Source organism: Prionailurus bengalensis, chromosome A1, assembly GCF_016509475.1.
Source record: "Prionailurus bengalensis isolate Pbe53 chromosome A1, Fcat_Pben_1.1_paternal_pri, whole genome shotgun sequence".
Classification (NCBI taxonomy): domain Eukaryota; kingdom Metazoa; phylum Chordata; class Mammalia; order Carnivora; family Felidae; genus Prionailurus; species Prionailurus bengalensis.
The window spans coordinates 178991497-179006698 of NC_057343.1; the positions used below are offsets into that span (position 1 = coordinate 178991497).

The 15202-nt window shown below is 46.1% G+C and overlaps 1 protein-coding gene across 4 annotated transcripts in view; it reads right to left on the reverse strand.

Annotated features, from left to right (window-relative positions):
• Nucleotides 1–628: 628 nt before the first annotated feature.
• The window catches only part of RANBP17 (RAN binding protein 17), a 333056-nt gene continuing 318482 nt past the window's right edge, over nt 629–15202 (reverse strand). For all 4 annotated transcript variants that reach the window (XM_043596086.1, XM_043596085.1, XM_043596083.1 and 1 more), the window contains 3 exons: nt 4895–4993; nt 2886–3013; nt 629–1053 (listed from right to left, as the gene is read on the reverse strand). In XM_043596086.1, coding sequence (XP_043452021.1) covers nt 957–1053; nt 2886–3013; nt 4895–4993 — 324 coding nt within the window. In that variant the 3' untranslated portion in view covers nt 629–956. The remainder of the gene's footprint in view (nt 1054–2885; nt 3014–4894; nt 4994–15202) is intronic.

Sequence of the window (15202 nt, forward strand, 5' to 3'; positions counted from 1 at the left end):
AGAGAGGGAGACACAGAATTCGAAGCAGGCTCCAGGCTCCAAGCTGTCAGTGCAGAGCCCGACTCGGGGCTTGAACTCACAGACCGTGAGATCATGACCTGAGCCGAAGTCGGACACTCAACCGACTGAACCACCCAGGCACCCCTTGGATATATATTTTAATTAGACACCTTAGCTTGTCCTACAAGTTAAGTGGAGGCAGAAAGACCGGGTGTCGGCACCACCCAGAACTTCTTGCAGGGTCTGCTTGACTCCTGAAGGAATATCTCTGCAGGCAGTAATTGCACAGCTTAATTCTTCTAGACCGAACCACTTCAGATTTATGCCAGTGAAAAGCAAACGTTATTTGTAAGTCATTTAATTGTGTTACTGTCTCTCAACTTTATCAGATGCTGCTGAGGCCAAGAGGGCTGCGCGCAGTCCTGTGGGATGCTTCGGAGCGCTCCCAGGCTCGTTCTAAATACCCACAGCTCCGAGACCCCAACGCTGCTGCTTTCAGACTCATAAGAAACGACTAACTTAATGGGTTCAAATGGTATTTGTCTCAACTCAGGATCCATGTTGAAGGTTGCATCTCCAGCACATTCACAACCTTGATTACAACAGAGTTCCATTAACTAGCACACACTTAAGTTCAAACCTGGTTTATTAAGTTCTTTGGTTAAATATTGTTTCTACACCCTTTTGGAGCATTTATAAGAACAAAGATAATGCTATTTTTTAGAAAGACTGAAAACACATCTTTTGCTTTTTTTCAATGTAAAGACTGAATTTACATTGTTTGTGCACTGTTATAAATTCTTATAATTAGGCCAGACTTATAAAAAGGTAGGGCTTTTGTTGTTGTTTGTTTTGAAAAATAGATTCTCCTGGGCTAGCCGACATTGCTGTCCTGGGACCCGGACCCACAAGAGTCTCTTGGTAAAGGCTGCTCGGCACATGGTCAGGGAAGGCGGTCAGCTCATCATATCCAGACTGCACGGCTCGGTGCTGCCATCAGTCCGCAGGGCCTCTGACACATCTCTTCTGAAGACGGATAGGTTCTGGGTGAACCTGTGGAAAGAGGAAGAAAGGCCAAGGGCAGTGGCAAGGCGGAAGTTATATGAGCCTCTGGAGGATAAAGCCACTGTGGAGCTCAGAACCTTGGAGAGAGCCCCAGGTCCTGGCTGAGCTCCTGCTTCCGCCTCCAGTGCAGCCATTACTTTTGGCCATCAACACCCCCTTCTCCACCTTCCCCGGCTGGAAAACAAGGGTTACCACCATATATACCCAGACCCATTTGAGGGGTACATTTTGTGGGTGTACTATTTAAAATTAAAAAAAAAAACCAATTACACAGAGATGGTAAGGAATATAAAGGAAAGAATCAAACCTTTTGTGCCAGGCACTGGGTTGAGTTTACGTATAGATTCACTTAAGTATCACAAGTCTTCCCAAAGGTAGGTATTTGTATCCTCATTTTGTGGATGAGAAAACCGGGCTTAGTGGTTCAAAAAGAGGGGGCACTGGGCTAGATTACCTGAGTTCAAATCCTGGCTCCACCACTTCTTAACTGGGTGATCTTGGATGAACATTTAACCTCTTGTCTTGGTGTTCAACTTGAGTAGCTACCTCATGGGATTGTGTGAAGTGAGAATTTACCGAGTCAGTTGAGACAATGCCTGTAAGCACTCAACACAGTGCACGGTACATGGAAAGCATCTAGTCCTTGTTGGCTAGTGCTCTCTTGAACAGGAGGGCTGTCTGACATTATTTTCAACAATCGATACTCAAATTCCCAAGCCTCAGGGCAAGCAATCTTCCCCCACCTGAGGCACCTGGGGTGTCCCCATTCATTAAGTCTCTTCTGCTGGCCTCAGAGGTTGCCCTCCTGCCTGACAGAGGATTGTGGCGTGGAACAAGCAGTCAAGGGTATGTGTTTGCAGAGTCTGTCACACTTGGCTTTGTATTGTCAGAGCCCAGGCTGGGGACTCCACCACACGCTGGCTGCAGTGGTTGCTGGAATGACTGATGATTTGCATTTCAAATGGTGAAACATTTGAATGTTGCCAAAAAGGGTGGTGCAGGCAGTTCTGGCCACCCCCCCCCCCCAGCACTCCCCCCCAAAAACCATTTTCTTTCTCTATTGTTCATTATTATCTGTTTCCCCCACTAGAAGCTCTATGAGGCAAAAACCTTGAACAATTAGTTCACCACTGGTATCTTCAATACCTAGCACATAACAGATATTCAGTAAAATTTTGTGCTCTAAAAAAATGAACAATGGAGGCATACCTGATAAGTCTCAGTTACTTTCATTTAGATCTCATTGGCAACTGTAAAACTAGGCACTCTTAAAGGTCAGGCAGAAGAAGGGACTAATGTTTACCGTGGCTCCTATGTCCTAGGTACCATGCTTTACTACATTCTGTCATTTAAATATCACAACCAATTTTGTGGATGAGAAAACGGAGGATCAGAGCAGTTGACTGCCTTATTCGCTGCCACACAGCCTATAGAGGGCAGGGATAAAATTTAAATTGGAGTTTATCTGACCTCAAAGCTTGTGCCTGTTCAAATGCCAGGAAGCTTTCCTTGTCCCTCATGGCAGATCTGAGCTTTCCTTCTTTTGACCTTCTCAGTGAGTTATTTTCCCTACCTTGTGCTGGATTATAAAGTGCATAAGGGCACAGGCTGCATTTTGTTCATCTCTGCATCCCTAAATAGTGCCTAGCATGGTGCTTTAAAAAAAGCAAATACCTAGTAATATTTACTGAATGGAAATAAACCGTGTTTAGGGTTACGAGGTGTAACAGAAAAGTCACATCTATATGTGAGCTGTGTTAAGCACAACCCCAGTTCATTTCCACAAGCCAGAGATGTTGGGCTTACTGCACAGTGCTTACCTGTCTCTGTTCTTGGTGGACAGGCTCTGTTCCACGCCTTCCATCAGGTTCCTGAAGCACTGGGCCAGGACCTCCTGCTTGGGGAGAGGCTGGCTGTTGATCAGGCTTGCCCTCAGTTCGCTGAAATACTGTGGGGAGACGGAACAACCTCAGGGCCCTGACTTCAAACCTGGGCCCCGAGAGAGCTGTGGGGGAGGAGTTCCACCTGCTCCATCTGCTTAGTGCTCCTGACTCTCAGGGAAGCTCTGGTCCAGGCCCCACTTTGAACTTTAAGCCTTCAGAGAAAACCAAGGCAGTAGATACATTGCTAGGTATAAACTGTATTGTCCCTTCTCATAAAAATTTCTTGCTATAATTATTCTATGGTTACTGAACAATTTAGGTCCTCTGTGGGGGACCGAGCATGTGAAGGTCTTCCTGACTCTCCTCTCCACTCATCACAGAAAGGCTGAAAGGAAAGAGGAAGGGCCTTTCAGGCTGAGGCAAAGAACTTAACAGGGAGAACTTGGGGTGACTGGAGGAAAAGGCCCAGGTATCCCCCCTCAGGCTGCATCATCATCTGGGCTTTAGTGAATCACTTCTCAAACAACCCCAGACTTTGTCCCAAGTCCCTGTCCCCTGGGTTAGGCTGGATCTGCTCTGTTGAGGCGGGGTGCTAAAGGGGCTTGCGTAGCTCTGGGAGCGCGTTCCTGAACTAGGAAATCCACCTGTCATACCTGGTCACAAAGAACTACACAACCCCTTCTCCTCTGCTGGGGTCCGCTGGCTTTTACACAAACACAAGCTCTCGTGCTTACACACAGATTCTAATCATTGGAAACAGCTTAATTTTGGCACAAAGACAACATTTTGTCAGTCATGTGTTTATCCTTCCAAGCCCAAACAGCATGATATTTAATTTCCATCATACATTAAAACGGCCCACATCAAAAACACACGTAATTAATATGTAGTCAGACTAATACTTAAATACTATATATCAGAGGCATTACACTTAAACCACAATGTCTTCTTGAACAAGATTGGGAATGCACAAAACTACTTATTTTTCCCTTTTATAATGATGCAGTGACTCACACCAAATAGAAAATTATTAGTTTTTCATCCCAAACCGTGAAATATTGCCTCCATCAGTAAAGTATAATATTGTGATGTCATAAGCTTTTTCTAAACACTGAATTTGCCCTTATTCCCTCTCAATCATTTTAAAAGAACTGCTCTCTTTTATAGAGCTTGGATTTAAATCACAATAACACCAAGGGAAGATGAATGACAGTGCTATTGAATGTGGCTAAAATTGGATACTTCGGCACAGGTGAATGATGAGACAGCTCTTCTCTTTTTGATATATTTTCTTCTTCTATTAGTTTCCTTCCAAGGCTGGGATTTCAGTTTGAATTTTAATGTATGCGGCTGCCTCTAATCTCACTGTCTTTCTCCCCAGTACTATCTTATTGTATAGACAATTCATTCTCCTGAGCAGTAATGTACTGTTCCTACTGACTGCTGGGGAGACAGGGGTGGGTTCGAGAGGAAGCTGGAGGGCCTGGGAAGCAGCCCAGGGTGGTGAGTACATTTAACAAGCTGGAGACTCGTGCTCCCAGGTGAAGGGTGCTGGGTGAGTCCCTGAGGGCCACTACAGTGCAGGGCACTGGGGATCCCAAATATAAGAGGGAGCCAAGCAAGAAGCAGGAGAGTCGTAGCTCAGAATTCCCCTGGAAACAGAAGAGGGGAGTGAGGCTGAGCTTGAAGAATACTGAGCAAACCACCTGCCAATGCGTGGGGAGTGCTGGGTTCCAGGAGAGCTGGTCTTGAGGCCTCCACTTACCTGATGAAGATCTTTGGGGAAGGGCCTGCTGGGGGAACATGGCCTTGCCTGGGGTGGCTTGAGGTCCCAGCTCAAGCTCCGTTGTTCCTTCTGTTCTTGTCACAGCTTGGCCTGGCGCACAGCTACTCCCTCCCCACAGTGAACCAACCCCTCCCATGGACCTTCCTGCGATCACACTCACCTTCTCGTTTAGCAGGATGAGCCCCAGGAGAGGCCTGGATACTGACCACTGGTTCCGACAGTCTTCAAAGACAATGGTGTTCATGAGGACAGACATCATCTAGAAGACAGAGTCATATGAAGACCCTGGCCCAGAGGTCCCCCCAGTCCCAGGTCTTTATTGTGCTTACCTTCTACCCCTACATTTTGCCAACAGCCATGAGGGCTCTTCCTGGACCAAGAGCTTTGACTCTGTGAGCCTATAATGCTGCATGTAGGAACTCTTGGCCAGCTCCCTGATAAGAGTTCCCACCACCAAAAGCTTTGGTGAGAACCTTCTGAGTGGGCAGAAGTCAGAGGTTACGAGGCTAAGAGGATCAGTCTCTGCCTCCCAACCCTGGTATGCTGTCCTCCACGCTAAATCGCCAGGTAAAAGCCCAGCTCACCCTCCTTTCTGCCTCTCATTTCACCACAGGTCAAGTTATGAAGGGGCAACATCTCTCAGAGGGAGGGAGAAATGGGATACATTCCATGTGACCTCGGAATGTCCCGTTTCCTACTGGCTCAGGCTCATTTGGTCTTCCCTAATTCACTTACTCCCTTCACTTTTACATGTACATACCCATCCATCCTCTTAAGTTCAAAGTCTGCAAGACACCTAAAGAGAACAGGCATCTACCGCAACCTCTGCCCTGAGGAGGTAGAAGCTTCCTGGGGCAGAGCACAGAGCAGAGAGATAGCCAGAAATCAGGCTCGGCCAAGTGCAATGGGCTACCAGCAGAGGGACGGATGCTTCTGGGTCTCTGAGAAGTCAGGGAAGGTTCCACAGAGAAGGTACAGTTTAGGGGGCGCATCATAAATGCATTCTAGGCAGAGAGGGCAGCAAAAGAGGAGGCTGGGAGTGAACTGAGTGTGGCAGGAGAAAAGAGACGGGGGCCAGAAGCAAGACCCCAGGGTCAGGCTGGCAGACCATGCTGAGGAGCCTGGACTTCATCCGGATGAAGTGGGAGCCAGTGGTGGGTTTGCGGCAAAGGAGAGACACGCTCAGATTTGCACTTAAGCAAGATCCCTCTGGGGACATGCAGAACGTGTACTTTTGCAGGTGACAGGACAGAAGGAAGCCCGGGGATGGGGCTGCCACAATAGTCTGGGCAAGGGCCGTGAAGCAAGCTGCGTTCACCTATGTGGAGCTGATGGCACACTTTCCTTGCCTTGGACTCTTTACCGCCCACCTCTAGTCCTTCTGTTTCTGCAGCTTCAGAGCCCCTGTCCCACAAAGAGCACAGGGGGAAATGGCAATTACGTGGCAAAGGCTACCACCCACGTGACCCTTGACTGGGCTTCGGTGACGTCTGCTTTCGTTGCTGCACTGCTGCAATCCAATTTGCCCTGTGATCTCAGGCCAGTTATGGAACCTCTCCCTCTCTCTGTGCCACTTGCATTAGCCATAAAGAGGGAAATAATAATCCAGCACAAGAAAGTTCTGAGAATCAAATGAGATGGTAGAAATAGAAAGTGTTGCAAAGAGTAGAAAGTGCCATAAACATTTAAGGTATGTGATAACAACAGTAATGAGCATCTTTGTAGCTCTAAACATTTGCTACCCCATATATCATCATCATCCTAACAGTTAGGCTGGTTGCAAATGAAATCTGCCAATTCCATATTTATTGTATGTCCAGTCTCTCTGGGGAGAGGCAGGTCTTAAAGCCCGACGTGGTGAACATCGTTTGCAGATTACATGTTTTCATGTACAATCTAACAAGCGACCCAAAGTCATACAGCCACAAATTAAATTGACAAGCAAAACTAACAGATCTATGGAGACAGTCTAAAATATTATGGGCTTCAGAATCTGAAGGCAGAATGGATATTTTAATGGAAAAGATTAAAGTTAGAAGCACCAAACTCCTCTAGTAACTGACAAAGCATCCTGAAGCGATGTGCCAATTACTTTATACAGTTCTCCTGTGGATTCATTTGTCTGAATGCATGTATTTATGTCTGTAATAAGTAAGGAGATGTTTGAATAAAATACTTTTCTAAAAATAAAGTTGGCTAAAGTGTCTGATTTTTGAAAAAAATGTTTTATTCTTCCAGAAAAATGGGAATTAGTGAGCAAATCTGCTCAAGTGGTATTGACACGGCAGCTCGTTTCCAGAATTCTTTTTTTTTTCTTCTTTCCAATAATCCTAGAGGGTACAGGGGACACAGCTCAAGCAATGTGGCAAATTCCTTTGCATAAGCTCTCCCTCTCCCCATATGGGAGAATACCGGGTAAAATGCTTAAGTACAGAATCCTGATCCAGGTACTGCAAAATCTCTCGTGGAAGGCTCTCTGGTTAATGACACGAACAGACGAAGACTGAAAGGAGAGAGCCCTTGGCACCTCTGCCCCAGCCCACCTCAGCCTGCGCAGAGTCGCAAAGCACCACAGGATTTAGTGGTGCTGTGAGCGGGGCCTCTACTCCCCCAACTTCTGCTCACTTCCCATACTGTTACAGGATGGCTGGAATGGCCATTTTAGATATGTCCAACCAAGGCTGCATTTTTCAGGGCCCGTGTCCAACACATACATTATCCACTGTATTATCCCAAGCAGCTAATACACCCAACCAGGGGAGCAGCCATTTGGGAAGAGGAGCTGTGTGGCTTGGTCCACTTAGAAAAACCATACTCCCCATTGCTTCAGCACTTACTCCTTCCCCTTCTGTCTTCCCACAGGCATTGACGTGAGCTTGTAGGAAATTTCTCTCAATGAAACAAAACCAACATCGTATGGTAGGGACAGGCTTTGGAGCCAGTCAGAAATGAGGCCAAATCTGGCCCTGCTCCTTACCTAACCTAGGATGTTGGGCAAGTCATTTCACTTCTCTGAGCCTTTATTTCCTTACCTATAAAATGAGGGATTACAGCAACTACTCTGAAGGGCTGCTTTGAGGACAGATTTCCTTCGTCTATATCAAACATTTTGTTCTGTGTTTGCCACATAGTAGGCACTCAATAATTACCAGTATTCCTTTACTGCAACTATGGTTTCCCTCTTTGGTGTGATCCAGTGGAATTTCACGGTTCAAGGAAGAACCCCATTTCATGTCTTGATTATGTCCAGATCCATGAGATTACAGTCTCCTCGCAATTATCTAAATTTACTAAGAGTTGCAATAAAAAAATAACCTACCATAGGAAATAGTCCAAAAAGCAGCCCTATTTGGTCTGGCACATGTATTAGCATGGAGTTTGAATGACAGTGTTTCTGCTGTTCTGAAAACTTGTAATCTTCCAAAAAATACAAAGCTACTACAAATATCTGACCTGGAAAGAAAAAACAAACTAATGTTGGGGCGCCTGAGTGGCTCAGTCGGTTAAGCGTCCGACTTCAGCTGAGGTCATGATCTCACAGTTCGTGGGTTTGAGCCCCACGTTGGGCTCTGTGCTAACAACTCAGAGCCTGGAGCCTGCTTTGGATTCTGTCTCCCTCTCTCTCTCTGCCCCTCTCCCGCTTGCTCTCTGTCTGTGTCTCAAAAAAACAAAATAAAACAACAAAAACAAACAAAAAAATCAAAACATTAAAACAAATTAAAAACAAACGAAAAAACCCAAAGTAATGTTGTGTCATCTGGATCTCTGTTCACTCCTCAGCAACTCTCCTATGTTCCCACCCTAAGATGCTTTGGGCACAAGCCCCAAGCCAAGTGGACTTTGCGACCCGAAAATGCTGGGTCGCACTCTCCCCACCACAAGGTGGTAACTCCATGCTCTCACTTCAGATGCTTCCTGTTCTGTCTCCTGCTGATGCAGAATAAGCAAAGATGTGGTTTGTGTTGAATGCTTTGCTGCTAGATGGTGAGTATGTACTCTAAAGAAATTGGAGGCCCAGTGGATCTAGAAGCTGGTAGAGCGGGATGGCTGGGGTCACATGGCCGGAGTGAGTGCGGGGTTATGACTGGTAGTGAGACTTGTCTGTAAACTCCTGGGTGCAGGGACCATAGGGCGGTGGCGGGGGCTGTTCTCTGTGTCCCCAGTGACCAGCATGGCATCTAGCACACACCAGAGGCTTAGGAAACAGCTACTGAATGAAAGAATGAATATGCGAATAAATGAATGAGAAAGGATGAAATCAACTATCAAGAGCGTATAAGGAGCTAAAGAACCGAAAGAGGATTGTATAAAACACAGAGTTCTGGCCTCAATCTCTGGCTAAAATCTGAAATGGATAAATATCTAAACCAATACACTGTTTGTTTCCAAGGATCTGGCCTTTGTGCTCAGAGCCTGAGAACTCTTCCAAGTCCCTGGTGTCCCTCGAGCCAGCAGCTCCCAGGGAAAGCCCTCAGTGGGGGGGCTTCCGGGTTACAAAGGCTGAAGGCTGACCCACCGTCTTCTCCACCAACAAGCACTTGCATCCAAGAAGCTGTGCCGGATGAGTCTTCTCACTGCCCAAAGGTACTAACAGTTACCGTTTACGGAGAGCTCAGCACTCCGTTCAGCACGTGTATACGCTGTCTCTAACCCTCAGGTAACCTTGAAGTAGGCATTATCCTCACTTCATAGACTGAGGATCTGAGGTCCTGAGTGAGTAAGTAACTTGCTCAAGGCATCAGGCTACCAGCTATCAGGAGGTGAGGCAGAACTGAGATACGTGCACAGGTCTGCCCAAGTCCAGAGGCCGTGCCTTCATCACCACCACGTCAGCCTGCCGCCTGCCACTCTGGGGCTGCGTGTGAGGACCAAGACCGCCAGCAGTGGTGGTGGGGGCACTGTGTCTGGCCCCTGCTGCAGACTGCCAGGGAACGGACGGTGTGGGAGGAGAGGCTCGCTTCTGGGCATGGCTCAGTCTGGCACCATCAGCGAGCCTCCCGGACAGGCTGCCCGCACGCATCTCCTCTGTTCAGCCACCCTGCCACCTGCTGAAGAGTCAGGCAGCTGCTGGAATCCCCACAATGAGGATCCAGGGCAGCAATTCCTGGAGAGTCTGCAGATCTTCCTGCCTCCTACCTACAGCTTTTATAAATGTGGTTAACATATTTGCAGACTCTCAAGATGAACAACACTAGACATAATTAATAGATTGTCTCTGGAAAATGCTCCATTGAACGTTTTTCTAAAAATAACCATTTCCCTCCCACCAAAAGTACCACGTACATGGTAATTTACATTAACATCATTGAAAACATTAGTAAATTAAGCTAATTTCTTTTGAGTTACAATGTTCCCTACAAGGTGAACACTTTTCACTGTTCATGTTCTTAGAGCCTACTGAATCATACAACTAAACACTATTCCACAGAGTTCTAAGAAATAGATGAAAACATTCTAACCCTGCCTCTTGCTCCCCACCTGTATCAGAGAGACAAAAACTGAACCCGAGTAACGCTATGAGCCCTGATACTGCGGGGATCAAATCCTCAATATAGTTAGGGAGGTCCAGCTCCTCCCTCTCTATCCCCGCCTCTTTTCTCAGGGTCACACACATTTTCGTTATGCTGCGACTTTGCTGCCTCTTGATCAGGGAAATGGAAAATGGGGATGGCACAAGAGTAATCTGTCCTGTCTGAAAGGTGGTGCAAAGAGGGCCTGAGAAGGAGGCTTTGGTTTGACAAAGGAAGGACAGCCAGAGGACAGGTGAGAGGCCAAAGATGAAGCCTCCCTGTGCCCGGATCTAAATGGGGCGGGGGAGGAAGACAAAGCAAGGATGGTCAGAGCTGTGCCCAAGAGGTGACTTAATCTGTTAGGTTAGCGGCCTTAATGGGAAGAGGAGTAGAATACAAAATTACCCGTACCCCTGGCCAAGCTAGATTGTTCTTGATTTTGATGCAATGAGTTGGTGATGTCTGAGGAACAACCCATAATAACAAACCGAAGAGCTGCTTCTGAGTCTCAGGAAGCTCTTGGTACACGAAATTGGCCTTTCAGAAGGCCGGTGAGACAGGAGGGGGAAGGTTGGCCCTAGCTAAAAACACTGGACACAAAAACACAAAGCAAAACCAGGACTGCCTGGATAGTGCAACAGGATCCAAAAGAGCAGAAAAACCTCTCACCCATCTTCACAGCAATTTTTCCGGAGTCCCGTGCCCAGAATGGAGAGCCAGAGTCTGGGAGGATCTGAACACTGCCAAAGAAGCAAAAGCTTCCAGGTTTTCAGTGCTTGTGGAAGTAAGGGAGTTGCTGTCATTACCAAGTGCTGTTCCTGAGGCCACGTGCACAGCAGATATTGAAATGTGATCCTCCTCAAATTAGATACTAGTCATCTTTAGGGAAAAGGAATCAATTGTTCTATCCGTCTGCTGTCTACCAATGTGATAGCAGTGGGATGTTATAAAAAATGAAAGCAATGGACAAATAAGTATATCTTCTCCTGCCTGGATTAACTATGCGGCACCATCTAGGTTATGTCAAATATGTGTACATATTAAACACTTTCCTAAGTTCTTATTGTGTCTTTACAGCCTCATAATAGTAGCAAGTATTCAACACGTTAAATGAAAAAAAAAAATCAAGCAAAATGCAAGATGCAGTGAGCCTCTTTTTTAAAGAAACAAGATTGTAATCAATTATGGGTGACCCAGTCTCCTTTGGAAACTCATTTGGGAGTCCTGCCGATTTGGCCTTTTCACAATGCTAGCTTTGCTCAAAGTTAAAAAAAAAAAAAAAAGCAAAAAAAGCAAAAAAATCTCTTTACCAATAAAGGAACCACAGGACTGATTAATTCAGCTGGTTTTGGTCACAGATTAGCAGCGCATATTTCCACATCTAAACTAACAGCACTCTCTGCCTCTACCCCCTCCTTAACAGAAAGTTACAAGACGCTTTTTTCTCCAAGTGATAAATGGCCTAGAATATTAGAAAAACTCTTCCATCCATTGTAAAATCTAAGGAAATACACAACCTGGTTTTGCTGTGGTTTCAATTTTCTCCATTACCAACATTACCCCTAGTTCTCCAAACATTCATTTTAATCATAGTTTATTCGGGAAAGAATTACCTGCCAGTCTCCTGGCTTATAAGAAAGAAGATAAAGTTGGAACGAAACTTCAGGATTAATTAATTGAGAGTACTGCATGTAATGTGTCTACTCCGAACGTTACAGTGCACATCACAATGAAAACAGTTTTATTTTCCATGGTTGAAATAAATTATAATAAATAATTCATTTCAATGGCAGAGACGTACTGGAGAGCAAGAGCAACAAAATTGACTACACTACACTGTGAGTCTCATTCTTGAATCTTCATTATCCATTTGAAACTTTTTACGAGTAGTAAATCATATTTCAAGTGGCTGCAGATCTCATAAAGCTGCTTGCTGCATTAAAATAAAACCAGAAAACCTGGGGCACTGGAAGGCTGTAGGGTTTGCCACTCAGCATTATTTGGGAAACTCTCACTCTTCTCTTGCCAGAATCAGACAGAACACTTCTCCATCTGATGTAAAAATTAAGCATCAGTTGTCAAAAACATCGTCTGTGTTTCTCTGGGTGGGAATGTTGGGAAAATCTGTACATAGAGGAATAGCCTTCAACTCCGAAGCCATTTTCTTATGATTTTTATTCCCGAGTGACTGCCACACAGCCAGATTCTTGAACCTCTAATGGCCTATACTGGCTTCTGGTGGCCCCTAAATTAGCAAACATGTACAAGCTCAAAAGAGACTCCCAAAGGCACACGTGCTGTTCTGCCCCAAGACCAGTCAATCTTCATAGGGTGGGTGATATTTAACTTGAATTTTAAAAGATGCGTATCTTAAAATGAATTTTGAATTTTTAAAAGATGCAGTGCCTGGGTGGCTCAGTCGGTTAAGTGTCCGACTTCGGCTCAGGTCACGATCTCACGATTTGTGAGTTCAAGCCCCGTGTTGGGCTCGGTGCTGACAGCTCAGAGCCTGGAGCCTGCTTTGGATTCTGTGTCTCCCTCTCTCTCTCTGCCCCTCCCCTGCTCACTCTCTGTCTCTCTCAAAAATGAATAAACATTAAAAAATAAATTACCCCCCCCCCACATCATTAAAAAAAAAGATGCATATAAGCATCACCAGAGAAGAAGAATGTATTAGAAAGAGGACATAGAAGGAGAAAAGACAAAGCACACAGGGCTTGGGATGTTTTGAGGGGACAGTCAGCCCCTGCAAGGGAAGCTTCTGAGAGACCTTTTTTGAATGGAAAGGATCAGAGCCAAGGGCAGGGAGCTGAAGGCTGGGCCGAATCCAGGCTCTAAAAGGCCTTTGCTGTCACGCTAAATGCAGAAGTGAGTTTGGGCCAGTACCTAAAGGGTAGCCTTCAAAGGATTTCTGAAGAACGCTGAGCTCTGGGATCTAGAACAATGACCAATGGGAGACTGAGGCGTGGCAACGATGGGTCCGGAGAAATGGTAAGGGCCCCAGCAAGGCTGGTAGCAGAGAGAGAGAGAAGTGGTCAGAACCCTGGAATGCATATCCCATTTTCTTCCCAGGCAATGACAGCTTTCCAAGAAACACAACCTGCCACTGAAGCTGTAGATAAAGTGAGAGCTTTAAGAGCGTGGCCTCAAATGCAAGACCCACCGGTGGGGAGAAGGGCCTGGGGGCTAGACTGTCCCTGTAGTGCTAAATGCAGTGGAGGGGCCGCCGCTGTCCCACAGCCCAACGGCCCGGCAATGAACTCGGGAAGTAAGGAGCAGTGGAATGAACCCCAACCAGAGTGCATAAACACGCACGACAGAGAAAAGTATAAACACATGTTTATATTAAGTATTCGGTGATAAAGTAGACTCTAACTGAGGCCATTCAAAATCAGGGAAGGGAGTGGGAAATAGCATGAACGGTCATCACAACATTTCCCAATGAATCTTGTATTTCAAAACGGAGCAACATAAGGCCTAATGGCACGAGGGCATCTCATGCAGTCATCAAAGCAGAGTGCAATGAATATTGTATTTCATAATAAATATATTATCCTTACAGTAGGAGTTTCCATGTTTCACTGCCTCTCATCTGTCACTACATTCTCCCTGATTTCCTGAAGGGATTTAGTTAGATGGACCTAAAAATCTTCATAACCAACAGTGGAGGATTATTTTACTTATTATGTTCAAATGACTTTGTGTGGAGAGAAAAAAAAAAAGTATTTTTGTGGCACATTCACAGGGCCCTCAGAAGCATTTTCCATTAAAGATTAGTCTAGAGTTTATGTTGAAACCACAGAGGACAGCATGCTGCCTTTCAGATTTGAGGGTTTTTATTTATAGTCATCTAAATGGCATAGAGTGCTGGCCGGGAGGCCAAGGGGATGATTCAAAGATGTTACTGAGATTTGGAAGCTCTTTTGTCCTAATAATTACATAGGAAGCCTAAAGAATGATAGGGATAGCACCTCGTTCCTTAACTTATTCAGACATTTACCAACCACCTACTTTGTGCCAGGCTCTGTGTCACACCCTGCGGACATACAGATGAACAAGGCACAGTCCCAGCCCTCGAAGAGCTCACAATCAAGTAGGGAACGAGACACACAGCATGACAACACAGCATAGCAAGTGCCACAGAAGCTTGCACGGGAGGCTCTAAGAGACCAGAGGAGGCTGACTTACTCTGCCTCGGGGTGGGGGACAGGCAAGGAAGTCTGCACAGGTGACGTGCGGAGGGAGCTGTCGTAGAGAATAAGCAAAGTCTGACAGGCAGTCAGGTTGGCAGAAGGGCGAGCAGGTACAAAAGTCTGGAGAAGTATTTGGGGGGATGGCGAGCAGTTCTGTGGGACTGGAGAGGGTGTGAGGGGGCTGGTGGTGGCAGAGGAGGATGATCAGGTAGCCGGGGCCAGATCTTGTGAAGGGCCTAGTAATGTGTGCTAGAGCACATGGGTCTTATCTTGCAGGAGATGGGGTGCCACTGAAGTTGAATGAATCTGGCAGTGACACAGGAGAAGGGCAAAGCTGGTGTAGCTGTTCTCCGGACGGTCTGAACCCGTAGGAGGCCTGGGCCATCCGACTTCCCCCAATAAAATGCATCTCTGTTCCTGTCCTGGGATTGGGAGAGCACAGACACGGAAGGTTACCTGCTTGGGTTCTGCACCTCAGTGAGGACAGAGCCTGGCTCCTTGTTTGCTGGCTCTGTTGCCAGTACCCTGAGAAATGGCGTTGCCATTACTTCCCTTGGCCCACAGCACATAACTTAATAGTGTCCCTTGTCAGGAACGGTTCTCTTTGTCAGGAAGCTTTTTATTGATGTTCAACCTTCATTTTCCCTTTCTTAATAATATCCCATTATGCCAATACTCCATTGTGCCATGCTAAGTAATTCCCTTTCCTCCTTGGCATTTACATCTTCCAAGTATTTATAGACTTATCAAATGCCCCATTTAGTT